Genomic DNA, 27,925 nt, shown 5'->3' with positions numbered 1-27,925 from the left:
AAACAGCCCAATAATTATCAAGACAACAAAAAAAGACTAGGCATCTTTCAGAAATCTTAAAATATCTCCTACTTACTATTTCTATTTCAAATCCCAACTCATCACTTCTACTACATCTCTCCTCAGACCCCTATCAAAGATAAAGAGGAGAAGTGGCCAGCCTTTTATAGCGGTTCTCCTGTGATGATCCCATGTTTTGAGAGCCAATTGCACATCGCCAGTAAAATGATTGTTTTCAGAACAAGTAATCTTTTGGCCTAAAATCTAGTGAATTGCTGTAAACCACCGGCAGTTTTGGACTTTGTAAATCACCACATATTGCTAGAGGTTTGAGTTTTCACCATACAAACCATAGGCTAGTAAATTCTGAATACTGCTGAATACTGCTGGCGTTGTGTGATTTGCCAAATTATAGGAACTCTGCAACTTAGTACATTTCACCCTAAATTATAAGTAAAAGCCACAGGAGAGTGTACAAAATCAATAAACTGAAGTTGTCCAAGGGTGGAAAAGCTCTGTACAGTAGAAATCTAAGTTGAGACTCTTTGTGAGTGAGATTGTGTATAATGAAAATTGTGTTTGCTCAAACAAATTAAACCATTGCTCCTATGAAGATCTCTGTAGACTTCCTATGTGCTTCTTGTAAAAATAAGTACCCTGAATCATGTGAGAACTAAACTCCGTAAGTTAAGTGATTATGTGAAAATCTAAAGCTAAGGGGTCGGATGCTGAGTTAAACTTACACCAGTTTGCATAGAGTAAATTTGTGCATATGCTCACAAAGAGTGCACACACATTTGTGAGCATGCAAAAAGACGGAATGGGGGAGGAAAGGGACAGTCTAATGTAGGCCGAGTAGAGTAAATTGTGTTCATGCCAATGTGGCTGAGGTAGACCAGCACAGAGAAGCACGCACCCGCTACAGTGCAGGTGCAAATACATGCTGCTGCTGATGATGATGACAGTCACCAGCACTAACTAGCCACTTCTGATTGACTGATTTTAAGAGTTTTGAAAAAAATCTCAAAAATTGTTCATACTGTTGTTAACAAATCCCCAATCCCCACTTTGGACTATTTGTTAAAATAATGAAAATGAGAACTAATCTAGGCCTGTTCATTACTCTTAATTTATCTCCTTAAACAATCCATTTGATGTATATTATATACAATTACACAGTATGTTAATACTGAAATATTTAAAACATTTAGCTTAATGACGTGAATTAGCCCATCCCTGCAGGCCAAAGCCTTGAGTAGAGACAAGGAGTGGGGCTAATGGCATCACCAGCACCCCTGCCCAGACTTGCCAATTGATCTTCCTAGGGGAGAATCTACAAGTTGGCAAGTATGCATTAAATTAATGGCATTGCCATTGAATATGAAGGCCTATTGTACCATTAAGCCCTGCCTGCCTCCAGGATGCAGGAGGGTTTCTGCTCGTCCAGAACTGTGCCAGCTCTTCATTCCTTGAAAGTAGACAAGTGTGTTTAAAACTCATTTTTTTTCATACATTGTGTACCAGAATACCCCTTAATCTGGCTCTGATTTGGCGTGTGGTGGTTTGTCTTAGAGCTTCTACCTAGATAGGAAGTTAATAATGGTAATCATGCAGCTTATGTAGTTGTAATAATACAAATAATAAAGAGATAATTAAATGTTAATTCACTTTTGCTAGATGATTTGGAGTAATAATACACCATTTTTCAGGCAGCATATAGTTCAAATTAATTGTTATAGACAGTAAAGACAATTACAATGTAAATTGTACAGCACTGGCGCCTCAGGCAATGAAGAAGTGACACTGTATCCAGTGTAGATCTGTAATAGATCCTTGATGACCTGAGTGTGAGACAGGAAATCTGTTGAACTGTGTAGGGGATATGGGAGTTGATCTTTAACCCTTTCAGTTTTGGAATGAGTTTCTGAAACAGCTTATTGCTGTGCAATATATTTCTGGAAGTTTAAATAGATTTTTTTTTGTGGGGAAACAGAACAATTGTTTATTTCAGATTTTTTTTTTTTTTTATATTATAGACCAATACTAAAAATATAAAGGTCAGTTATCTTATCAATTCAGAATCTGTATACAACAAGAGATCACACTGCTTTTACCATGTTGTGTTTCCAGGATAGTTCTTTTTTTTTTATTATAAGAATTCTTTAATTTGAATTATTATTTTCCTGGTATTCAGATTTTTTTTAAAGTGTATAGGTTAAAGAATTAGTAAAAATAATCTCCCCTACCGTTGCAGTCCCACTGGGGGACTGCAACGGTAGGGGCCTATTGAGGGGGTGTGGCCAGCCATAATAGAGGCGAGACCAGACACTAGAGGGGGAGTGGTCAGCCCACAAAGGACAGCTAGCACCAAAGTAAGGTATATGAAGAATGCAGTGTGTATATAAAGAGTACACAGTCTTGACCTGCCCCTTAGATTGGGCAGAACAGTCAACAAAAATTGGGATTGTCCCATTAGAATCAGAACATTTGACAGACTGTCCTGCTCTCTCCTTCCTGTTCTTGTTACTTTTAGCACCTGTGACTGCTGGTTTCTTTAGTTGCGGCTTGTCTGGATCCTGAAATGTGGGGGCCCTATTTGGGAAAAAAAAATGGGTACATTTAGAAAATTCCAACCAGCCCCGGCGTTAAATCAGTAGGACCCACGATTAATACTTAGGCCTTCCTCCAGTCCCAATATTAAAATAATAATATTCCCATTTAATTAATAAACTTATTTCCCTCCCTCCAAACAGCTTCAGCAATAAATTAATAGCATTTACGTATAATAAATATACAGATTTCCTGCAACCATTACTGCCATTAAATAATAAATAGATCTCATGCTCCTCAAACTCAGCCCCACATTCAATTAATAGCCCCCAAACCATCTTAAATTAATAGTCCCCTCTATAAAATTTAATTGCCCCACCATCACCCCACAAACAAAATAGCACCCATTAGTTAGCCACCACCTACCACACACACACATTACATTGCCACAAGCCCGCTGTAGCATCACACACACACACACACATTACTGTGCCCCTTCATCACCATGCTGTGCCTCCTTATGATGACATGCGCCCTCCATGCTGCTTTTGCTCTCCCCTTCTCCTGGCCCCCCTTCATCACCCTGTGCCATGCTGCTTGGGCCCCTTCACACTCTGCCATGCTGCTTTGGCCCCCTTCCATCACGCTCTGCCATGCTGCTTTGTCCCCCCTTCACACTCTGCCATGCTGCCTTTGCTCCCCCTTACTTCCGTTCCTTCACTTACCTTTTCTATCGGCTTCTTTCTTCTCTTTTCTTGTCTTCTTGTCTTCTGTCCTCTGCACCCCTCCTCACTGAACGTTGCCCGACATTCAGTGCGAATGGATCAAAGAGGAAGGAGGAGGGGCGCTGCTGCCGCGATCACCCCGCCAACAAAGAGGGGAGCCATCAGGGCTGGGGCCTACTGGAGGATACCCCAGCTCCCCGGGGGACCAGTCCAACTCTGGGAATAGGTGTAAGAATCCTTTGCATTTAAATAGTTTAGAGGGTGGCTGGTAGATAACAGAACAGTTTGGGTCCAGGGATATTCAAAAAAGTTGTTTATATAAATTGCTTCCAGTATTCTGATGTAGCAATCATTTTGTTAAAGATCAAACCGTATTACATGTTATACACTTGACTCCAAGGGGTATATTTACTAAACTGCGGGTTTGAAAAAGTTGAGATGTTGCCCATAGCAACCAATTAGATTCTAGTTATCATTATATTTAGTAGGTTCTACAAAATTACAGCTAGAATCTGATTGGTTGCTATAGGCAATATCTCCACTTTTTCAAATCCGCAGTTTAGTAAATACACCACCAGGTCTATAACATTTAAGTCTGACATATTTATAATCAATCATTTTCCTTACATTTTAATACATGACACAACTTTGTGGACAATGAGATAGTGAGATGGTTAACTGTAAAACCAAAAAATTACTTAGACAGATCAGCTGAGAGAAACATACAGGTAGTCAAATAATTAGATAGCTTCAAGGTATCATCATCATCAACATTTATTTATATAGCGCCAGCAAATTCCGTAGCGCTTTACAATTGGGAACAAACATTAATAAAACAATACTGGGTAATACATACAGACAGAGAGGTAAGAGAACCCTGCTCGCAAGCTTACAATCTAAGGTATAGTTGAAGATTTGTCATTTAGGGTGCCATGGTCTGTGAAGGTTGTCCTGCTTGAACAATATGGTAATTGAAAACATCATTTTTATTTTTTTTAAATTAAAAATTGCAGTTTTCTTACCAGACATTACTAATATTAATTTTCATACTTCCGACTATTGTATAAATGAACTGTGATTAATAGTTCAGATGTACCTATATCTATTCTATCTAATATAGGTAAGAAACACACCCAAACTCTAAATATTCTTTAAGGCAAGTTACTTTCCAGATTTATTAGTAAATAACACCTGGTTTATGGCATGCCGCATAAAACCAAAATTAAAATATTGGCCTTGTTCTCCCAGGAACCTTGGCAGCTCAGTGAACTTCCTCCCACATTCATTCTTGTCTCTTTCCTCTACACAGCACAGTAAAATATCTCCAAATTGATTACTTCTTATTTGATGGGTTATTTCTGTTACTATCTAGTAGATTATCACTACTGTGGCCTTTGATCCATGGACAGTGACCCTGGATTTATTTAGAAAACATTAGTATCTGGTGTGTTTTTGTGATAATTAAAATGTCTTCTTTTAATTGCTTAATTTTTGAGCTAGTTGTGCGAAAAGTTCTTTGGCATAGTAAATGTCGGTGCTTGGCTAGACAGGTAAACAGAAAAGTAGCACCTTACAAACGATGTCTCCACTCTGTAAAGGTATATTTTATAGTTAGGAGTTCCTTGTTGCCTAATATCTTAATTCTTTTTTAGAAGGTGACTTAGGAAGAAAAATGTATTACAAGGATGCAGCAGCAACTGCCCCCTGGCCCTGAGAGATAAAATTGCCATAACAGTCAAATCAGAGTTGCCAACTTCCACAAATGGATGAGCAGCATTATGTTTGAAGTGAAGATGTTCTTTTGATTATGTAGTGTGTATGCACTTATGCTCACAAACTCCATAGAGTTTACAGAGTTGTGCTGTTTTCAGCCGATGACAGCAATAAACATGTCCCGATGAAGAAGAGTGCTGTAGATGGAATAATTAATTTGTTCATTCGTTTCTGAGACTGAATATTTAGTTTCAGAGTCACGGAAGCTAACAAAATTCATTATGATAAATGGGTAGCTATAACAAGGTGCTGTCATTCTGTAAATGACTAGAGGACCAGATGAAGAGCACAGATCTAAAGGTAAATCTGTCTAATGTGTATGCATGAATCGTCCAAGGAATCGTACCTTCAGTCGCAGGTACAATCGTTGTATATAACACGTCGGTTGGAAAATTCTTCAATGTGTTCCTAGCCTTAGTTGTGTAATGTGTGGAGATTCCAGAGACATTTTTAATTCTCTTTATGAGTTTGAAAATCCTACAAAACTTTAGCCCTCCTTTTTGTTTTGGGTGTTGAACATTCCATAACTGCTTAGGGGGGTTCATACAAGAATTAAACATTTTCCCAAATGGTTACAGTACAATGTCTAAGTAACTTTTAATTGAAGTAATGTTGGAGAGCATTTGATACTGCAATTTTGAAGTTTTCCGTTGACTTGTACTTTACAACAAATGCAGTGATGGTGCTTGGCAAAGAAGTAAGATTTATAAAAGGATGTATCCTAACATATCCAGATGTGTTTCAGATTATATTGGAGAGTTCTGGTCACAGTGACCCTTTCACTATTACACTGATGCTCTTGCTAATTTTAAACTCTGTCTGTTAATAATGCCACTGTATACAAGCATGTTACATTGCATCATAAACAAAACCAATGCAGCTGGCAGTATTTATCCACCTACCATGTTATACCCTCTTTCTGTGGAGGCGGTGGTCAAAGCGGGCTGGTATACTGTGGTATGCCATACCACCACTTCTACTGCCTTCATTGTAAAACTGTCAAATTCCATTCACTTACATTTCCATTACATTTTTTTATATTACCTCATCTAAATCTCCACTTTGATCACTGAGGGAGACCATGATCCATAATGAAAACCAGCCACAGGTTGGTCATCACAGGATAGGTGCCTCAATGGGAGCTGCAAAAAACATTGTGTCACCCCAGAGAAATACACTCTATAAATTATATTCTAATGTCAGTACCTTAGTTTGATTAAATGTATGCATTTCTTGAATTTAATATAGAGGCGATGTGTAAACTTTTATGACATGTTCCCGATGTTCCTGTAAATGATCAGAGAAAATCTAAATATGCCCCAACAAACTGAATCAAAAGATCCCACAATGCATTTATTGATAAAACACTGAAATGTTGCCAATCTAAAAGTCATTCCTACATATTCAAAAAATATTGTATTGTGGCTTTTAGTGTCTTCGACTCAAATTCAGCAAGAGAGCACATTTGCCCGAAAGGAATGGCCGTCTGATTGATGTGGAGTCAGAGTGTGCTCTTTGAATTCCCAGTATTGACGTGGAATTCTGTCATAATCATTGAATAGAATTGAGCATACTATGCTGTGAGTACATTACAGAAAATATAGTGTGGTGCGTTTGGAGAAAGTCAGTCTCTTATTTTTCCAATCAATTGAAGGGTTATGAAGATTTACAATGGGGATGGCCAAAATTACTGAAAAATAACTTTCTGGAAACCAACTAGAACTGAATTTTTTCTTAATAATTTGGCTCAATCCTCATTTTCAGTAATTTCTTCTCATCCGTAACTGGGCATGAATTTACAAGATATACATATACTGTTTCCAACACAAAAGGATAAGAATTAGTGACTTCCCCAGGTTGATTTACCTGCCCCTGAACCCATCATTTCATTGGTAAATTTCTCTTGTGGGCCTATATGCATTTGATTACTAACATAAAATAAAGATGTTGTTTTCAGATACATTGTTCTGCAGGTGTTGTAGTCAGATTGGGTTGACCAGAAGACTGATAAGGCTGAACATATAATTCCTCTGACTTATTTGGTTTCTGCAGACACTACAGTCTTATGGTTCTTACTTGGACATTCACACCAAAGGTAGGAAAATGGCTGACATAATAGCTGCTCCTTTTTAGCAACTTTCCGCAAACTGTTTATCAATACTGAAATATATCAACACAACAAACTCCTGGAACAGTTTATCTTTAATTTGTTTTCCAAAAGCCCTTGTTTGAAATGAAACATTTAAGCAGAATTATTACAGAGAGTATCAGCTGTCCTGCAATGGAAATGGAATACTTGCTTAGACATGGAGTGTCTGATTCAACAAACACATATCTGCCGATTTTGAGTGTGTTGTATCCAAAATCACAATGTGCATGCGCAGAACTGAACCATACACGAGTAAACATAGCCCTGTCTGCTCTGTCTTCGAGCACAAAGGATACTTACTACAGTCTACAATTTCGGGGAGTAAGCAGGGCGGGGAAGGGGTGTTTTACCATAGTCAGTTTACAGTGAGGGCGTGACAAACTCAAGCGCACGCAGCCACGTCTGAATCAAGCTCTGTGCTTTGCAAAGTTGCTTGTTTATCTGCCGTATGCCTCACTCCAGCTACAGGGCTAGCCTAAGTCCTGAGTACTAGTGATAACAGTCTCATATTCATGCTATAGCATGTGTTTGCAGTCAAGAGCAACTGTAAAAATCTATTTTATGTTCAGTAGGCATTAAGAACATCCTAATAAATGTATTGCATGGGGGGTGGGAATTTTTTTTTCCACTGTTTTATCATTAATATCTTTATTATTATCCGGTGACATTAATTCTATATTATTATTTTTTTCTTTTGCAAATTTATAATCCACACAGGCTTTGGATGTATCCTGCATTGTCATGTGTAGTAGAGCACAGCAGACCTACACCTTAATTCATCCGCGCACTTATCTTGAGATCCGTTCCTTGATTTGGAAGTACGCAGAACTTATTTATATGCGTTTTAAAACAAATGGTTGTGCTCAGTGTGCATGCCTTGAGTATGTACACTGGCATAGATTGATCAGTATCTCTCCAAAGGTGGCAGTATGGTTTGTGTCATCAAATACCTGTGAAGATCTGAAGATTTCCCAGAATATACTCTTTCTGTTCCATATACAGTGCTGTCCATGTCAAAGCATTGTCTGTTTAATAGGAAAACTAAATCCTGCTTTATTTATTTCAGTGGGTAAACTGTAAATGCAAATGACACTGTTTTATAGTTGAATAGAGGCAAAACACCACAATTTAGCAATTACTGCAGGCACAGGTAAGGCTAACTAGGTCATGACAGGAGATGCTCTGACAAGAAATCATCTGGATTAGTTCCTGACATGTCCGTTTATGTAATCCACACTGTGAGGCAGCCTTCTTGTATGATGCGATGTAAGCAGAGGACACAGTAATATTGCTGCACAGGGATGTTGTATAATAATAGAATTACACACGGCAAGGTCATAAACCCCACAGGAATTCTAGAAAAAGCTTTCAGCGGAAATTATTGTTTTGTTTTTCGTTTGTTTAGTCTGATTTAAGATCCTCTTGCAGGTAGAGGAGAGTGGCGGAAGCTCAAAGTGTGCTGAGGCAGAAATTCTGTTACAAACATGTCTGTAAAGTATGCGAGAATAGCTTATCTACTGTTCCACAGATATATAAATGACAATATCAAACCAGCTATGTGCTGTGTGAACAGCCAGTAATTTACTTTTCCAGCCTGTATGAATTTTCAGGTGAAATCATAATATACAAATGTTCTTTATATTTATAAACTACAGCACCTCATTTCTAGTACCTTCTATCCAATGCAAAGCCCTTCCAGCAGTCCCAACCCATCTCTCAGTTAAGCTGGGGAGACATCTATGCAATCTTACTTCAGATGCAATTTCTGTAATGATTTAACGGTTGAAAGTACCGGTAAGCATGCCGATTCATGCTTACACACCTACATGATTTATTGTCAGATCTGAGGTGTGCATCTCTCATAACCATCTGTTGAACAGATTGTGACTTCGTACATACTCTACTGATATACAGAGGAACTATCGGTAGAAGTGTCGGACAGACTGTCATGAATGTGTACTCACTTCCAAATTTGCCCGACATTGTTCCATCGTCGATTGTGTTTGTTAGAAAGTTTAGGAATCAAATGATGCAATTTATTTTTGTAAGATAAAACATGATCGTGGGAGCGTACACAATCTTGCAGTATCGCACCAAACTGTTGTTAATCGTCTGATCTGTGCTTTGTATGGGCTTTTCACTGTATGTAAAGGTATGTATGCAAATCTTCCATACAATATCCCTTCTACGGGTGTCCATTCAATTTTGCTGGGCAATTAGGCTGATTTAGACCTGATAGGCCACAAAATGTACCATGTATTAGCTGAAAAAGGATTGCCAATCCTAACTAAAAATTGCTCAAGATTTTCCATATTTTGATCAGGACGCCTGGTAAATCCAGTCAGATAATGACTGTTTCCTGTTCCTGTATGATCTGGCTGAAGGTCAGATCTTTCAGATTTAGACAAACGTATATGTACATCTATGCTAAAATCAGGTTGAATACCTTTTCTGAAGGCCCAAACCCTGACAACACTTCAGGGCGACGCTGTCATTTCCGGCTTATTTCTAATGCCTACTGTTAGTTTAACTGACGTGAAACTAATGCTATGACTAAAGATCCCGACACAATGAAATGACATCCGTCTGCGACGCAATTCTCATATTGCTGTTGTTAAGGGGGTAATGGAAGCAGATGGCGATTGTAAAATAATATTTGACAAACACTTTTACATTCTGTTGCCACCGGCTGCTTCCATTACCTCCTTAACAACAGCAATAAGAGAGTCATGTCGCAGACTGATGTCATTTCATTGTGTCGGGATCTTCAGTCATCGCATTAGTTTCCCGTCAGTTAATCTAACAGTAGGCATTAGAAGTGAGCCGGAAATGACAGCATCGCCCTGAAGTTGCCGGAGTAAGGGTTGTCGGCAGAGCCATAACTTAGAATTCTAGCGCCCTGGGCGAGAAAGACAAATGCCGCCCCCCTAGCCTTCAATTTTAACCAAATTAACCTAAAATATTCCAAAATTGCGCCCCCCTTCAGCGTTGCGCCCTGGGCAGTCGCCCCTGTCGCACAGCCCTAGTTACGGCCCTGGTTGTCGGGGTTTAGGACATCGCAGAAGTGAGTACCACCGCTCAAATCTGGCAGGGATCTGTACAGCGGGGCTGTACAGCCCCATCGACCTGTGTATGGGCTCTAGATATTTCACTATTTAAACAGCAAAGGTCACAAGATTTAAAACTGATAAAATATGGTGAATTTCAGCTGCATCTGTGTATTCTCTTCAAATCCAGCAGCCCCCTTTACATATATTGCATTGCAGACTGATGTTTATATGTGACATATATGCAGATCTTCTGTGGGGGATTCTGAATCATTGCCAAGTTGACAATACATAACAATCAGTCCATAGATCTCCCACACACATTTGGCACTGCTGATATGGTGAATTCACAAGGTTTGACTTGTTGCGTTGTGTAGGTTGTTTCACAGCTGCAGCTACTAAGGGAATACTCGTTACTGCAAACTAAGATATAATTCATACATAAATGATTTTAACAACAAAACATGATCATCTTGTCTGGCTACGTTTGGGTGTGACTTTACTGGTTGACAATGCTGCCCTTGTTATTATGTATATAGTTATTATTCAATTATATCTCTTTGATGATAAAAATCTGTTTGTTCTTTGTAATATTCTGTTGCCTGTAAATTGCAAAAAATCTTTTAGTTACATTTGTTTTTGTTTTTGCTTGAACCTTGCTTGCTCTATATGGAAACTGTACAGAACAGTGGTCTAAACAATGGTTTTGCATTTCAAATAAATGTTATATATTCACAATTCTATTAGAAGAAATAGATAGGTCATTATTGCTATAAACTTCTTACAAGACCCCATAAGGGTGGTATCAAGCATTTTATACGCACTTTCAAAGGGGGGTATCCCCATTGCCACCACTTGCACCCCCCCCCCCCTCATGGCTGCTGACTGCAGTGCTTTTCTGCCTTGCTGTGCCTTGTCTGCAAATAAAACACATGTTAATATATAATACATCTTATAACCCATCTGTGGTGTGGTTGGGTGGACATTAAGCAGACTTGCATCCATCAGCTCCATCCATAACCTTAATTATCACAACCAATGCGAGGGGGCCCTCAACACACCTTGTTGCTTCCAGGCCTGGGGATCCCACCCCTCTTTATCTTGACTTCTTACAAAAATCCCCATAAGGGTGGTATTGAGCATTTTGGCCGCAGTTTCAAAGACGAGTATCCCCATGGCCGCCACTTGCGCTTCCCATGGCCGTTGACTGCAGTGCTTTTCCGTCTTGCTGTGACTCATTTGTAAATAAAACACATGTTAACATACATCTTATAACCCATCTGTGGGTGTATGGGAATTCTGAAAAACAATTTGAGGCCCTTTGGTCACAGAGGCTATTGAGCTGATTGTAAAGTATATGTGCTAATCTGCAGATCCATTAATCCATCATGGAAGAAAACATTGATGTTTATCTGTACGGACATCAGCTGACAGGTAATATGGGCCCTTTTAAGATTCTTTCATTCAGGCCACCTACCAGTTCAGACTTAACATAAATGGCCAGGTTAGGTATAGAGGTTGTCTTCAGCAATTAGGCCAAAATACTAAATCTTCACAAGTCACTTATGTTTACATTGCTGATGGCATAGCATTGGCCATGGTGCATAAACGTAACTTCTTATTGATTGGCTGGAATGATTTTTGAATATGGAGGGAATATTATGAAAATGTGGATTATGTTGTCATGGAAATTTTAATATATTGAGATGATGCTGTTGCTTATGGTCTTCAATTTAGATAAAGACCTTCAGCTATAAAGGAGGATTTTATCTACCCCATCACAGCTCTAGTGCCTACCCTAGTAAATGATACAATCTAATTTCCCTACCGCAGGCACACAACCATTCCAGGCTCAATTTAGTCAGAGCAAATTAACCTACCGGTTTGTTATCTCCATGGGAGGGAACTGGAGCAACTGAAGGAATCTTGTATAAACACAGGCAGGACATACAAATTCCACGTAGATCGAAGCCTACGTCAGTCTAGAACGCAGGGTGTCTGTGCTGCGAGGCAGCAATGCTAAACAGGTTTTATTTCTTCTTACTATATGAGATAGTTGCTGTTTCCAAGCTGTTTGATAAAACTGAATCTCGGTCCTTTCATCTACCAAATTAAAGGTGTTGTATTCCTGATATTGTTAGTCAGAATAATAGATGACACTTTATTGTTCAATGTACCTTCCCTTCACGATCAGTACAACCTGAACAAATACAATAATAGCTGCTTGGTGACAGGGAACTGTGATGCTGAGTGTGACTGCCAGCCTGTATGGTACTAGAAGTTCTCATTAAACCATATGTTACATACAGTGAGAGAAATACAGATTAAACTGCTTCAGATTTAAGAATAAAGCTAAAACACTTGTTGGGTAAAATGGTAAAAATCCTTTCCGCATTGCCATAAAAATACATTATCACTGTAAAACCTGTTTTCCTCAACACCTACAAGTATGATACACAAGAATTTGTTAGTGTATTTGCTTTGGTTGTTTGGTGCTTTCATTTCTACAAACCCTTAGTGAATTGAATGCAATGTCATTATTTGTGACAGGATGTTATGGGTCAGCAACTGTAAGTAAAAAATTGTTACACTTAACAGTAGCTATTACAAGATATCAAGATCTCTGCTGTTAAATAAGATTATAGGATTAGACTATAAAAAGACTATCCATTTATGATTCATTTGCTACAAGGCAGCTCAGATGTAGAAGTAGTGATTATAATGGTTATAGAGGAAGGGATTTCCATTCATGTCTATCAGCCGTTTCATTGGTGCAGCAATCACATGGATGAATTCTGGTTTGTTTTTTAGAAATGTAGTATGTATTGATTCTGTATTGACAACTGGTGTAAACCTAACTGTACAAGAATGCTTGTGTGAATTAATGTCACATGCATATTAGTTATAATGTTTAAATGTTTACCTGTTATAAGTAATGCAGAGCTGTTGTGCATTATTTTTTAAATATAATGGGCCTGATTCATTAAATGAGTAACTTTTCACCTTGTTGAAACCATATTGCATTGGAGGGGAGGTAAATTTAAAATGTGGGGACAGGTTTATAGTTGGGGTAGGGCATGCCCTAGATCAACTTTAAATTTCAGCGTAAAAATAAAGCTATCAAGTATTTGTGTGCTACATAACAAAACAGACAGTATTTAACTTATGTGTAAAATAATAAACTAATTTTCACCCCTTGCATTGTAACATGGTTTTGTCCAGGAGAAAATTTTGTGCCTTACTTTTCTTAATGAATAAGGCCCAATGTGTTTATGCATGTGTAAAAGGAATCGACAGTTTAATGCTGGTGGGGTGTGTATGATTGTGGAATTCATACAGGGGCACCGTGTGAAGGGGGGGGGGGTACAAAGTATCTGGGCCCTGGCCTCTGGGTAAGGATGGGACAACCACCTGGGGCCATTGATTCTGGGCCCATGCATAGTCCCATCCCAGGCGAATTATAGGGGTGGTAAAGCTACTGTGTGGAATCCCCTCTAAACTGCGCGTGTAGCACTGACTTTTGCTAAGGCAGTGTGCACAACCTGGGTGGGGGTAAGCAGCCACACAGTGGCCCAAGGTTCCCCTTTGCTGCCCTGTACATACTAACATTTTCTGCAATATAGTATGCAATGTGTCATGTGCAACTCCAGCCAGACAGAAGTGATGATGAGAGCCTTGCTAAACTGTCTAGAGTCAGGAAGGATGCAAGAAACACAAGGTCAACTTTATGTTTCTGATAAGTGTTCAATAAATGAAAGAAATAATATATAGGATAGGTGACATAACTATGGGGATGAAGCTTAAAGAACTAAGGGGAGGCTATGATGAAAATATAAAGTTTGCTAAGGGATTTAATGTTGGTGCACAGTACCATCCATATAATAAATTGGTTTGGGTATATCCCATCATACACCTCCCATCATTGGGTAACAGGAATGGATGTGGTCAAAGGGGTTTTATGACCATTTAAAGGTTTTATTAAGTTTATGGAAACCCAAAGTATCTGCTAATATGTGTAATAAATGACAACAGGGGGTACATTAATCCTTCTAATACACAAGATTTCCTAATGAATGTCAATCATAAGCAAATGCCTGGGGCCCAGGATTCCAGATGTCCATGATCTCCGTCTAGGGCAAAACTGCTGAAAAGTAATTTTAAAATATGAAGCATGTTATTGCGCTACAGAAAACCATACCATAGCTCATCTGTGTAATACAGTGTGCATAGGTATATATCAGTGCATCAAGTTCCATTAACTTATCAACAAACTCTAGGGCTATTATTTAGAGTGCAAAAATCCTAGCTCACTAATTTCCTTATAAACCACGATGAGTGAACCTTATAACATATGTGTTCTTATTGGAGAGGAATTGAGACCACTAAATGGCCTTATCAATTTGGTTTCTACATATATTAGGTTATGTATAATATATATATAGGGTAATACACCCCTTACTGTGGAATATTACAATATTAGAAGTGACTGAGGAGTTTTGCACCAATACAAAGCAACAAGACTGTAGAACTTCCTGTTGACTTGTTGAGGGACATTCATGAGACATATGAGCAAGCTATAATTGTTACATTACCACCTTTTAGATTAATTCATAACATGAGTCTACAGTCACACATATTGGTTTCCATTACTTAAACTAGTGTACTGTTTACTGCTAAATCCAGCCATAAATAACATACATTCTTGCTAAAATGAACATATGGGAAATAAGAAGGTTATCTTTAGGAAATGATTAAACTATATGTGAACTCCTGAAATGACAGTGTTTTACGGTAAGTATTCTTTTCTTTATTGGTGTTAGCATTTACCATACATTACAAGAACAATTCAGTGCAGAAATCATTCTACAGGCAGGTGGACGTGGGTGTTCATGCTCCATGTCACGTTGTGTTTGTAAAGCTGCAGAGTGCTGTAAATGGAGCAGTAATGCCTGTGTGATCAAACACAGCAGCTTGATAAGCAACGCAGAATTTTTATCTTTCTAACATGATCATTCCCATATTAGCCATTTGTCTAGATTTACTCTGCATAGCTGCTATATTGTGACCAGCAAAGATGAGTAAACCTCTCAATTACATGCTCAAAAAGACGTGTAACTCAAATAAAATACTCAATACCTCAAACTCCTATATTCCTTTAATGTAATCTAGTGTAATTAAGGTCGAACATATAGGAAGGTATTCAATCGTTAGCGTTAACGGAAAAAAACGAGCGCTCAAAAAATATTACCGTTTATACAGTAATATTGCGCGAAAAAAGCGTTAATACGGTAGTTTACTCGCGGAATTTCAGCTCGCCGCGCTGAAATTCCGCGAGTAATTACCGTATTAACGCTAAGATTTTTTGAGCGCTCGTTTTTTTCCGTTAACGCTAACAATTGAATACCCCCCCATAAGATATGTTTCTTGTTTGTTTGTTATTTTACTGTTAAATTTTCCACAGGGTGGCACTATTCTATTCCCGTCCATGGATGATGATGTATTCAAATAAAACAATTTACATCTCAGTGAAGAATAACTGCGCAGGTTGGATACGGTCTGTCGACAATGAACATGTCACCAGTCAGAATATAGATATGTTTGTTATTCGGAGTTAAAATTTTGACACTGTGACTGTCAACAGGTTGGAAAGTTGACAGTCACAATGTCGTCATTAAAACGGCAATGTCTCAGCCACCTGCCTGCACAATACACCCATCGGACCTGCCGGCAATACAGTAAATAAGAGAGAGAAAAAAACACATACACTGGAGCACAGTGTAAAAAACAAAAAGCATACCCCCCCTAGTGGTGCCAGCATAGCTTGTTACTAGCAGAATTGGGGGTAAAAAAGCATGAGGTCCCCCCTGATTTTACTAGTACCAGCTTTGCCAGCTGTGGCTGGTAGAACTATAGAAGGGGATCCCGCAGCATGGGCTCCACCCGCCATAATGGCAACCAACCCCAGGCTGGTCAGCATGGGGCTGGATTCCCTAGAGTGATGGGGTCCGCATTTTTATTTTTTACTTTGTGTTTCATTGTATGGATTCTTCTTTGCTGTAATATTTACTGTATTGCTGGCAGATCCAGCAGGTGTATTGTGCTGGCGGGTGTATTGTGCCAGCGAGTATACTGCTAGCGGGTCTGGCAGGTGGCATTGCCGTTTTAATGTTAACATTGTGATTACCGACCTTACATCCTATCGACAGTCACAATATTATGGTATCGATATGTTCATTGTTGACAGATTGTCTACATCCCAAACACATTTTTATGGTTATGCTTATTTTTAATTAGTGCACCTCCACAAACATATTCTAAAAGGTATACCTGTTTTATTTTGATGGCTAATATGTGCAGTTTTCTCAGGCTTTAGGAAAGGAATATAGACTGAAAATTAGGGTGTGTTCTTTCTAACTGAGCTAGGGACCGATGTGAAGGTTTAAAAACATTATTCTACAGAGCTGCTGTACAAACCTCTTCTATGTATGCTAGCCATTAATGATTCTTCTCTATATAATAACTCCATTATGGGTCTCTGCTGTGTATAGTGGTCACCAGAATGCTGCTCTGTTTTGTATCCCCAAACGTGTGCGTGCTTCGTATACTAGTCACAATAGGACTCTGCTTTGTAAACCAGTATATTTGACATCAGAATGGACTCAGTATTATATTGGAGCCACCAGAATTGGCTCTGTCTGCTAGCTAAGAATTATGAGCCAGTCATTTGCTGTGTATACTGTATGTTTAATCATCATCATCATTATCATTTATTTATATAGTGCCAGCAGATTCCGTAGAGCTTTACAATTGGGAATACACAGTAATAAAACAATACTGGGTAATACATACATATGTACAGGTGAGAAGGCCCTGCTCACAAGCTTACAATCTATGGGGCAATGGTTCGATACGCAAGGGTAAGTGCTACATCATATTGAATATTTTCCAGCTAGAATGCAAAGATTACAAAGTATTTAGTGGGCTGTATGCTCAGTCACACAACTATGTTGGTGATAATTTGAGAGAGAGTAACGGTCAGAATTTAGTTTTTTTTAGAATAGGAGTAATCACTGCGTGCTTGAATAGTGATGGAAATATACCAGTATAGCGCAATAGATTACAGATTTTAGTTAGAGGGGAAATGAGCACAGGAGACAGGGACCTACCAATTTGTGAGGGAATGGGATCAAGAGGACAGGAGGTAGAGTAGGAAGATAAGAAGAGAGTAAAAACTTCCTATTCATTTGTGGGATCAAATGAAGAGAGGATGCTGGGAAGGAATGCAGCTGACTGCTAGTCGAGTTAGATGATGCCATTTCAAGTCTGATTTTATCAGTCTTATCCTTGAAATAGGAAAGCAAGATCCTGGGCACTGATGGTAGTCGGAGGGTTTGGGGTGGTAGGATTGAGAAGAGATTTAAATGTGTTAAAAAGGCGTTTGGGGTTAGAAGCCTGAGCATAGATGAGAGATTGGAAGCATGCTTGTTTAGCAGTGTCCAGAGCACTTCGATAGGAGTGGTAGATAGCAGTATATGCGCTGAAATCATTAGAGGTACAAGATTTACGCCAGTCACATTCAGCTTTACGAGAAAGTTTTTGTAGATTTTGTGTTACTTTAGTATGCCATGGTTGACAACGAAGTCTACGCGTTGTCAATCAAGGGCAGTTGCTAGGGTATGGTGAAAATGAGGAACTGCCATATCAGGGGAGGAGAATGTAGAAATTGGTGAGAGAAAAATCGATAGAGTTAATACTCCTGCGGGTATGAGGAGGCTTGGAAGAGCTTGACAACAGAGAGGTTAAGGAACTGGGAGTGAGTGAGTAACTAATAAAGGGATGATCCGAGAGGGGGAAAAAAATCCTAACAGTATGTACTTCAAAAGATATGAACGTGAGTGATGGGACATTTGGTAGAACTATGAATGTGCACTGTGGGGAGAGAAGTAGGCCAACCCTTCCTCTTTGTTTGCCTCCAGGTCTGGAGGTGTGGAGGCCACCATGTGAAAGGGCTGTAGGTGAGGCAGTGTCTGATTGCATGAGCCATGTTTCTGTAATAGTCATAAGGTTGAGGTTGTTTGCGAGGAAGAGGTCATGTATGGAGGTAAGTTTGTTACAAACAGAGCGTGCATTTCAAAGGGCACATTTAAAGGACTTTGGAATAGATGGGAGACAGGTGATGCGTTTGAGGTTTGCTGGATTTTGGTAGCGTTCAGATATATGTGTGTGGGAGAAGTGTGGGGGACCTGGATTAGTTGATATATCACAAGCTAATAGAAGCAGGGAGGAAGAAAAAAAAAGAAAGATGATTGTAAAATGTGTGTCCTTTTAGTTTCTGGTGACAGGGTGAGGCTGATATAACTATTGAATTTAAATAGGAAAACAGTTCATGAGTGTTCACTAGAGGTGAGTGAAGTACTGAAGGGGCAATGTGGACAGAGGTGTGTGTTGCAGGATGGGTAAAAGAGGATATAGTTCTAAAGATAATGCCATGAAGGGAAAGCAAGAAAAAGAATTTGGGGCAAACATTGGTATTTGAAAGGAAAATAGCAGCAAATACAGGAATTAAAAAGATTTACCTAGTTATAATGTCCTGTGCAATCAGAAGTAGCAGAGTAAAAGCTACAGCAGATGTAGATTAGTTCTAGATGTCTTCAATTATTGTTCAATGTTTGTTCAACTGTTTTGTTTACCTATATCTAAACACTTTGTGCAGAAAACACACGTCTGCCCCCACATACGTCTCCCCCAGACTAGATGGTAAGTTTAATGGACGTGTGTTATAAGAACTGGCAGTACATCTTTACATCATACATGCCAACATTCCTGATTGGAAAATTGTGACTGCGTAGACCATGTCCCCAAAACACAATGGGGCTGATTCATTAAGGAAAGTAAAGCAAAAAAAAAAAAAGAAGTAACTTTGCACCTCGATAAATCCATGTTCCATTGAATGGGGAGGTAAAGTTAAAATGTGGGGACAGATTTATAGTTGGGGTAGGTTATATCCTAGATACATTTTAAATTTCAGTGTAAAAATAAAGCTATCAAGTGTTTGTGTGCTACATGAAAAAACAGCCAGTATTTATCTTATGTGTAAAATAATAACACTAACTAATTTGCACCCCTTGCATTGTAACATGGTTTGTCCAGAAGAAAACCTACTCCTTTTGTTGCCTTTACTTTCCTTAATAAATCAGGTCCAACCCGTTCAGGCATGGCCATGCACATTTCAAGACTGTTTTACTAAAAAAATAAAATCAGGACTGTTGTCAGTTGTGCTGTAGATGAAGATTTGTGCTGTAATAAGTAAGTTAGTGTACTGTGAAGTGATTGGATATTTGTGTAAAAAGTACATATAAAGACAGACTTACTGTGTTATGTGGCCATGCATACAAGGCATTCTGCTCCGAGGGGTATTCCTCCCATAACAAAAGGTTAGGTGAGAATGGCTTCATCCTATGCACAGACAATGGTCTCACCTTTCTTTTTGGCTCTCAACATCTTTCCCCCACAGTGCTGCAGTCACTGGACACTCTGCTATAATTGGTTGCAGAAGTGTGCGGACAACAACAAAAGTCTCCTTTGCCCTCTCCAGCAATTAGTGGTGACTAATGTGAGAGGAGTAGTGAGATGAGGGAGAGGAAATATTCTTCCTGTCCTGCCACTGCACCTCTCACTGTGCCAACCACTGTGCTTGCTCCGTCAATGATGGAGCTTTGGAAGGGGGAGTGTGAGAGGCAGTGTACAAGTGTCACCTTGGGCGGCAGAAGGGGGCCCGATTTTTACCCACAACACTCTTCAGGCATTATAAAAAAAATAACATTACTGGGTTTAATACATAGTTGCCTAGTCTCATGGAATGTCTAGGAGATCCTGAGGAGAAGCCCTCTTGGACTCCAGAGAGAGCAGGCCGTTCTCATGTAACAGCAGGGAAGTGCCAGAATGAAATTAGGAAAGTATGGCTTAATAGCTTTATATATGTGTCTCTAAAACGTCCATGCAGTATTTCTACAGTGTATTAGTGTTCATGTGACTGGAATACAGAAATTACATTATTTATTGTCGGTAAACTTATGGATGAATCTTTGCATAGCTATAACTTAACAATGGAGGTGTACAAAGCACCTGTGCAGCATGACTTCAAACTGTGGCTGGCGCTGATTTACAGGAGTTTTATTTCAATAAATGTAGCAGTTTTAACAGTGCTGTGGGCAATTTGCGTTACTCTGTGGAAGCCTTGTCTGTTTTTCTTATGCCAGGGTGAAGACAGGAGAGTTGCTTGGAGAAAATAAAACACTTATCTGGATATTCAGTCAAGTTTGTATAAAAAATGCAATATTGCTGGAAGCTAGTGCTATACATCCTGTTTTGTAATATTTCCTTTTCATTCCTGGAATTCTTGGCTGGGAAGCTCTATATCCATTTTATTTCATTCTGTATGATATTGGTGGCCTGTTGGTTTAACCCTGTGACATCCTCTAGACCATTTTCCCATAAATCGGTTCATCCCAGTTCTGGTAATGTGGAAACAGGACACTAGGATGTTACAGAGGGAATTAAGTGTGATAATGGTACAGTTTGGGAGGTGCCTGTGCCAAATTATAATAATCTCTAAATTTAGTCTGAGGAAAGTAAGAGGCCATGGTTCTAGCCCAGGGTAAAATGACACATGAAGATACACAAGCTATTTTAATCACTGTAGTGAGATGATATCCTTCAATTGCACTAGCGACTAATCCAACTGCCTCGCGTAAACTTCAACAATTATCCGCCTCTGTAAAGTTTAATGGGATGAGCAATTAAACACTTGTTCAGGAGATCCTAGGCGATTCTTTGAAAATGAGAACACAGGAAGTTTTCCTTTCCCTTTGGACAATTAATCTAATGAGTTTAAGCAGATAAAGTTGCATAAAATTGTATAAAGTTGTATTGTCTTTTCTTAAGCAATTAATCTCTTGAGATACAATCGCAGAGACTGGAAATTGCCCATGTAAATATAGCCTGTAAAAGTGCCCTCGGCCATGCATAACATGTACATTTATCAATCTGTAGAATAGGAAGTGATAGTAAATTTGGAATTTTAACCTCAGAGGCACTTATCTGATTTAAAATTGAACACTGCAACCACTTAGGAATAGTGATTAAAGAACCTCACATGGGGCCTGATTCACCAAGGCACGTATCTGCTGATTTTGACATACACCAGTAAATGCAGCCCTGTCCACTCCGTCTTTGAATGCAAAAGGACACATACTACAGTCTACGATTTCAGGGAGTGAACGGGGCAGGGAAGGGGCATTTGGTCATAGTTAGCTTACAGTAAGGGAGTGCCAAGCTCAATCGCACACAGTCATGTGCAAATCAAGCTCAATGCATGGCAAAGTTACCTGTTTTTCTGCTGGATCTCTTGCGACAGGGCAAGTCCTGATCACTAATGATGACAGTCTCATATGTAGGCTATAACATGTCTATAACAATATATATATATATATATATATATATATATATATATATATATATATATTTTGTGTGCATTATTTTGCGAATCTGTAATCTACATAGGTTTTAAATGTATTGTACACTGTCTTGTGTAGTAGAGCACAGCGCACCTACACCCAAATTCAACAGTGAATATATCCTGAGATCCGTACTTTGATGAATTCAGGAGTACGCAGAGCCTATATCCATGCCTTGATGAATAAGGCCCATGGTGTCTACAAAGTTATGGGAAAAATCACCTGAAGACTCTTTGTAGGGCTTATTTGGAAAAAAAAAAATATATAAATAAATATAACGGCGCCCAGAGGAAGGGCTGGATTCTTACAATCTGCCCTGCTTAGCTCCGCCCACCATGGGGGCACAGAGTCTAACATGGCGAAGGTATTCACCAGGGACCCCCCACAAAGAGGTTTGGTCTTCGCTGCTTACACCATGCAGTTTGCGGTTCTTCGGATGGATACAAGGCGAGATTGACTGGAGAAAAGGATGATATCCGACATGAAGATACCAAGATAAGCTTGGACGCATATACCTCTGGATACCAGGATCTGTTGAATGGAAACAGATACAGCATACCAGGAAACCAGGATTAGCTGGGAGGCATATACCTCTGGATACCAGGATCTGCTGAATGGAAACAGATACAGCATACCAGGATTCACAAGGAATACACAGGAATACAGGAGCCAAAACAATCCAGCAGCTTAGCATGCCACCGGACATGAAGATCAGGCACCATATAGACAGAACAGGTGCCTTAAACAGTTCCCAGGTAGAGGGGAAGCGAAAGGCAATTAGTCAGTGGAGAGAAAGGAAAATTACAAAAGACAGGAGTTTACATGTGCAAGATGGAAGCCGTCAGAGCAGGAGAGCCCAGCTGAGGAGGCCAGCCCTGCGCATCGGACCCCGGGAAGTAAACTGGAGAATCCGGCGTGTGACATAAAACATATGAGGTATAGGTATAAACATTTGATTTCTTTTTAATAAATCAGCCTTTCAGGCTATAAATGAATCCGAATTGGTGAGCCTGTACCAGACACAATGGTTAATTTAATAACATGGTGCAATAGACACAATAGATGTTGTAACCCATAACCTCATAACTGTCACACTCATTTTCTCAGTGAGATATTTTCTTAATGCCTTATCACAAGTTTTCCAATTGCTTTCACCTGGGTTAGTGTAAACTTATTTGAAAAATGCCTTTAATTAATCAGTTCAGATGATTACAGTTGTAAAAAAGAAAAACAAGTCAGGTTGGCATATATGTAGCAACCAATGAGTTGCTAACATTAATTTTAGAAACTTTGCTGGAAAATAACAGAATCATATTGGTTACTAAGGGTTACAGCACATTTCTGCACATTCTACCATAGTATAAATGAGTAACTTCCATATGTTCTAAGTGGACATTCTGGAAATGCATATCATAGTAGACATCATATCGCTTTGGTATGCACAACATTTTGAGGTTTAGAAAGTATGCAGCAAAGGATGTGCTGGTTAATGCAAAGCCTTGGGCACTCCTACATGTCTGCTGTAAGGGGTAGTTAGTGTAAATGGCAGTGATGTTTGTCATGGGAATGATAACAATACTAATGTCATCCTTATGATATGTAATTCAAGTAATTAACCTGACAATAGCCAAATCATGTTAAATTTCAGAGACCTAAAGCAGGTATTTATTATTGGGCAATACTGAAGATTTTCTGTCACTGCTTATTGCACAATTCTGTTGCCCTATTTACCATTAAAAGATGTGATTCTTAGCTCCCCGACTTACCGCTCGTAAGACCAGTCTGGAGTCGATCTCTGAATGCTTATGTCGGCTTGCCAGCTTGCCTACGCACACTGTAAATGGAAGTGCAGACAAAGTTATTTAAAAAAAAAAGAACAAAAAATAAATTTATTGACCAAAAAAGGAAAAAATACTTTATTTAAACAAAGCATTTTTTTTTATTTCTGAACCATTTATTACCATCCTGAGATGGAGATAGTGATCAGGAATACAGTGGCTGTAAATGGTAAATAGGCTTCTTCAGAGGTCTTCAAACCACAGCAGCTGGTTGGTCTGAAAGATGGTACAAAGGACAGAAGAAGGAGTGTAGATATCATAGGAAATTCACCAGCATATCAAAATAAATTCTCTGGCGAAGGGTCTTTTTAGTACATGGGTTAGGCCTCATAGCAGCACTATCTGCACAATAATGATAAAACAAAAAGGATTAGTAGAAAAGAAAATTGCTTCTCTAGTCTATTCCAATGACATTATAGTAAGGAGAACTTCATACAAAAAGCCTGATCATATTCGTGGAAGATTTATGTTATGCTGAATTTTTTCATTCCTTGAAAATATATTCTTAAGTGCAAATAACACCAAGCTGTACTTGAAAACTACACTTTCTGTCTTCAATCCATTCGGAGGATACATTTCTATTTTTGTATAATTAGCATTAGAATGTCTGGTTGCAAGTATTCGTTTTCCATATTCTATGAATTATTCCAGTTTTAGCATGGAAATTGGGTAGATTCGAAATTGATATTTAGAAGGGCAGTATTAGTTTAGCTATATTATGGTACCATGTGTCTGGAATATTTAGACAGATTTTTAGATTTCTTTAAAGGATGGAGGAATCTTAAAGAAATATATGCTGAGTTGTGGATTAAATCTGTTAAGGAATCCTTAAAATACTTGTTTAAACTCGGAAGAGGTTAAATCATTACCCAGAGGAAAAAAAGGAGTATTATTGGTACAAGACAGGTTACAGTCATCTGGGAATTTTTGGCCAATTGGTGTATAAAAGTCAGAAGTTCTTGTAAACAGCTGCATTGCCAGATCTCCTTCTGCATATAATTTATCACATACACAGTGTATGCAACTCATATATTACATTAACCCAGAGACAATGTGTAGCATAGTTATCCAGATTACATTCACAATTCTGGTACATATACACATTTTATCAGTTGTCATTAATCATGCAGTAGGCATTTTTAGAAGCTATAATATGTAAAACAAAGCTGAAAGGGCTATAGGTATATATCAAATGCTCACTCATTGATAAATTCACTTGTTCTTATTACCCTTTAAATTAACTTTTTTAACTTTAAACTTTTTTGTTACTTATTTTTTTTATCATAATATAAATGTCCCAATGATAAACCAGACTCCTATTTAGATTGTTAGCTCTGCAATGTTTTTATGCACGAATGGATGTGTAATCTGTTCAATTGTACAACACTACGGAATATGTCTGGTACTTTATACAGAATAAACCAGAGAGACACAGAATACAATGCCGATTAATGCTGAATCTGAGAAATCTTTCAAGATTTTTTTTGGCTGCCATTTTTAACAAGCCCCTCAAATACATCTATACTTGCGGAATTGAAAACATCTGGGGGAGGGAGGAGCGGGACTACAGGGTAATATTTGTGAATTTAATGAAAGGGAAAAAACACATACACTATTTCTAAAGTGGAATAATGCTTTCATCTGAGGGAGTGGACCCGATTACTTGACGGCATTCGTTTCTGAACTAGTAAACTCTTAATTGTTTTCTCAGAAAACGTTCAATTAGAGAGGGCAAGACAGGAGGAGGCAGTGGAAGCTGCTGCTTTATTATTGACTGAACCCCACATCTAAGTGTAGTGTCATACTATCTATAGAACGATTATGGTTTTTAAGAAGCGCTTTTCTCCGCCAGTCATATATGTGTAAATGAATGGTTCGTGACACAAACGCTGCCCTTCTTCCGCTGCACAACGTTGCCGTTTTGTAGCTCGTGTCTAGACAACCAGTGCGTGTTGCTGCAGTTTGTAGCAGTCGTATTTGGCAGTGACGAGGTTAAAGAAACTCTCGCTCACTTTTTTTTTCCTCCCACCCGATGGGCTGTCTCAGGGCTGCCAGGGTTGTGCATGGAACATTTGTTCTTGGAGGAAGGGAGTTTAGTGAGGTCAGCAGGGCCAGATGCTGCTATTAGCTGGCTCTGTGTAGGAGAGTCACTACTACCTCTCTCTGTATGTTCAGCCTCTGTCCTTCCCAGGATTTTGCCCTCCACAACTGGGGTTAAACTCATGCAATCCAATGAATAGGATCAGGACTAAGAGAAGTAAAAATGGTAAGCCGCAAACTACGAGGATAGCTTGTATCATTTATAGATGATGAATAAACCATACACAATATTATATTGGCTGAAACGTGAATCTTGTATTATGTTGCTTTTTTAATTGCCTCTGACTTTCACAGGGCTCATCAATTGTGTTAGAAAAATGGCAAAGTTCTCTCTGATTTTTATGTATTGTTAAATAATTATATTTTTTACTTTTGCCAACAGTTTTAAGATATGTAAGTCATCTAAATATAGAATAATACGAATAAAGTGATGCATACATGAAGGATATGTGCTTATTACAATGCTATAAGTATTGCACATAATCCTGAGTTAGCACAGCACAGCCTTTGTTAATTAGTTTTACAGCTCATTTGCACACATCCTATGAGATAGATAGATATATATTTATTGCAACTTCAACTTGGTTATTGTCTGCTAGATACTAAATGTCATGCTACACATTACATGTGTTGGGTGTGTGAGAGAGTATTTACATCATGGTAATGCGAGAGACCCTTAGCAGTGGTTTAAACTTAAAGGTTATTTCATTTGTTAGATGGATTATTAACTGATGTTTTCTGCTTGTTGTCTTTGCTTTTGTTAAACTTTGATTTTTCTTACATTATACATGGTAAGATCACTTTTTTTTTTATATTCGTGTTGATGGGAACTGCATGTTTCTGTATATTCCTTCAAGTATCCTACCAGATGGCATTTCGTTCTGACAACAGGAAATGGTAGAATTGGGACTAATATTGTGAAGTGGTTATATTTTCTTACACAAAAATAAAAAACCACAGTGGCAGGCATTTATGCAGACAAATGAGAAATAGGTGGAAAATATTATGTCTGTAACTTGTAATATCTATATAACCAAATTTTGTATTCTGACTCCATGCAGAGACATTTAGTGCACAAATTCATTTCTGGAGCAAAAAATGCTTATGATTTCCAGAAATCCAGATTTTCTGAGTTATCTTATAGCAGGAAATACTTGTGTAGGAACAGCACAGTTGCCAGTATTTAACATTTTCCCTTTAGGGAGCTTCCCCTCACCCCCTCTCACAAACTTTAGGAGTTTAAGGAAGGCAGATGGACTCTTCTACAGAACCATGGAGAGGGAGGCAGCATAATGACCATCTGATAATATTCCCTTTTGTATCTTAATGTACTGATTTGTGTCAGTGCCCCAGTTTAGAAGACAAGTATTCAATAGAGATTATGTATACATCCATTGCTGAATGTAGAATTGGTGGAGAACTTGGACAGGATGTATGTTATAAATGTGGTGTGTGGGAGGTGGCAGGATGTTGCTGCTGTCACTCTGGAACAATTCATTTCTTTTGGCTTCATTTGTCCAAATGGCACAAACCTGAAGCTCACCTACATATACCTAATATATTATACTAGACTTACAGTTGTGTAAGAGGTCAGGTATTTACGCTGTCTTTGAGGGGTTATAGTTTTGGCAATATTTTATTATACAATTGTGAACTTCAAGATCAAGACCGACGAGTTGGTTTAGTAATTACTAGTCTAAACAATGATAAATGTACTTTTTCTGCTCAGAACAAATGTAATTTTTATTTTATTACAATATTGCTTATATTTATAAAACTCGAGGAAAGTCTCAAGGAGCCCCTAATCTTACCATCCAGCTAATTAACAAATTCTCCCCTTAAAGTTAAAGCTAATTAAAATCACGGATGGCTGTTGGGGAATACCAACAAATATTAGTTGTAATTCACACCATTATATCCATTATTCACTTCTGCATTACATTTTGCTTTATCAGTGTGAATCCAGATTTTATGAATCTTTTCAAAGGAAACATTTTGCATTTAGGGCCTGATTTACATTTGTAAGCAAGTGCATTTGTGTGTCAGTTTTGCATGAAATGTATGAAACTTATTTTTTGCTTCTACACAAAGTAGGTACAATTTCTACGCTTGCCATGTAAGTACTAACCTGTTATTTGCATCCTTATTTATAGTTGAGATATAATGCAACTCTAAATATGGGTGAATGTATTTAAAGTGTGCAATTCTGTAATTCTTCGTGTGATTC

The 27,925-nt window shown here is 38.5% G+C and overlaps 1 protein-coding gene across 6 annotated transcripts in view; it reads left to right on the top strand.

Moving 5' to 3' along the window:
• The window catches only part of STARD8 (StAR related lipid transfer domain containing 8), a 128,991-nt gene that overhangs the window by 62,869 nt on the left and 38,197 nt on the right, over positions 1–27,925 (top strand). The window contains exon 1 of one of the 6 annotated variants that reach the window (XM_075184532.1): positions 25,692–25,864. The exons of the other annotated variants lie outside the window; for them this stretch is intronic. Coding sequence (XP_075040633.1) covers positions 25,831–25,864 — 34 coding nt within the window. The 5' untranslated portion in view covers positions 25,692–25,830. Of the gene's footprint in view, positions 1–25,691; positions 25,865–27,925 lie in introns of those variants that run through there. 6 annotated transcript variants of the gene reach the window in all.

Source organism: Mixophyes fleayi, chromosome 9 (assembly GCF_038048845.1).
Source record: "Mixophyes fleayi isolate aMixFle1 chromosome 9, aMixFle1.hap1, whole genome shotgun sequence".
NCBI classification, from domain to species: domain Eukaryota; kingdom Metazoa; phylum Chordata; class Amphibia; order Anura; family Limnodynastidae; genus Mixophyes; species Mixophyes fleayi.
Note: the sequence above shows the minus strand (reverse complement) of the source record. Positions and strands in the feature narration are given on the sequence as shown.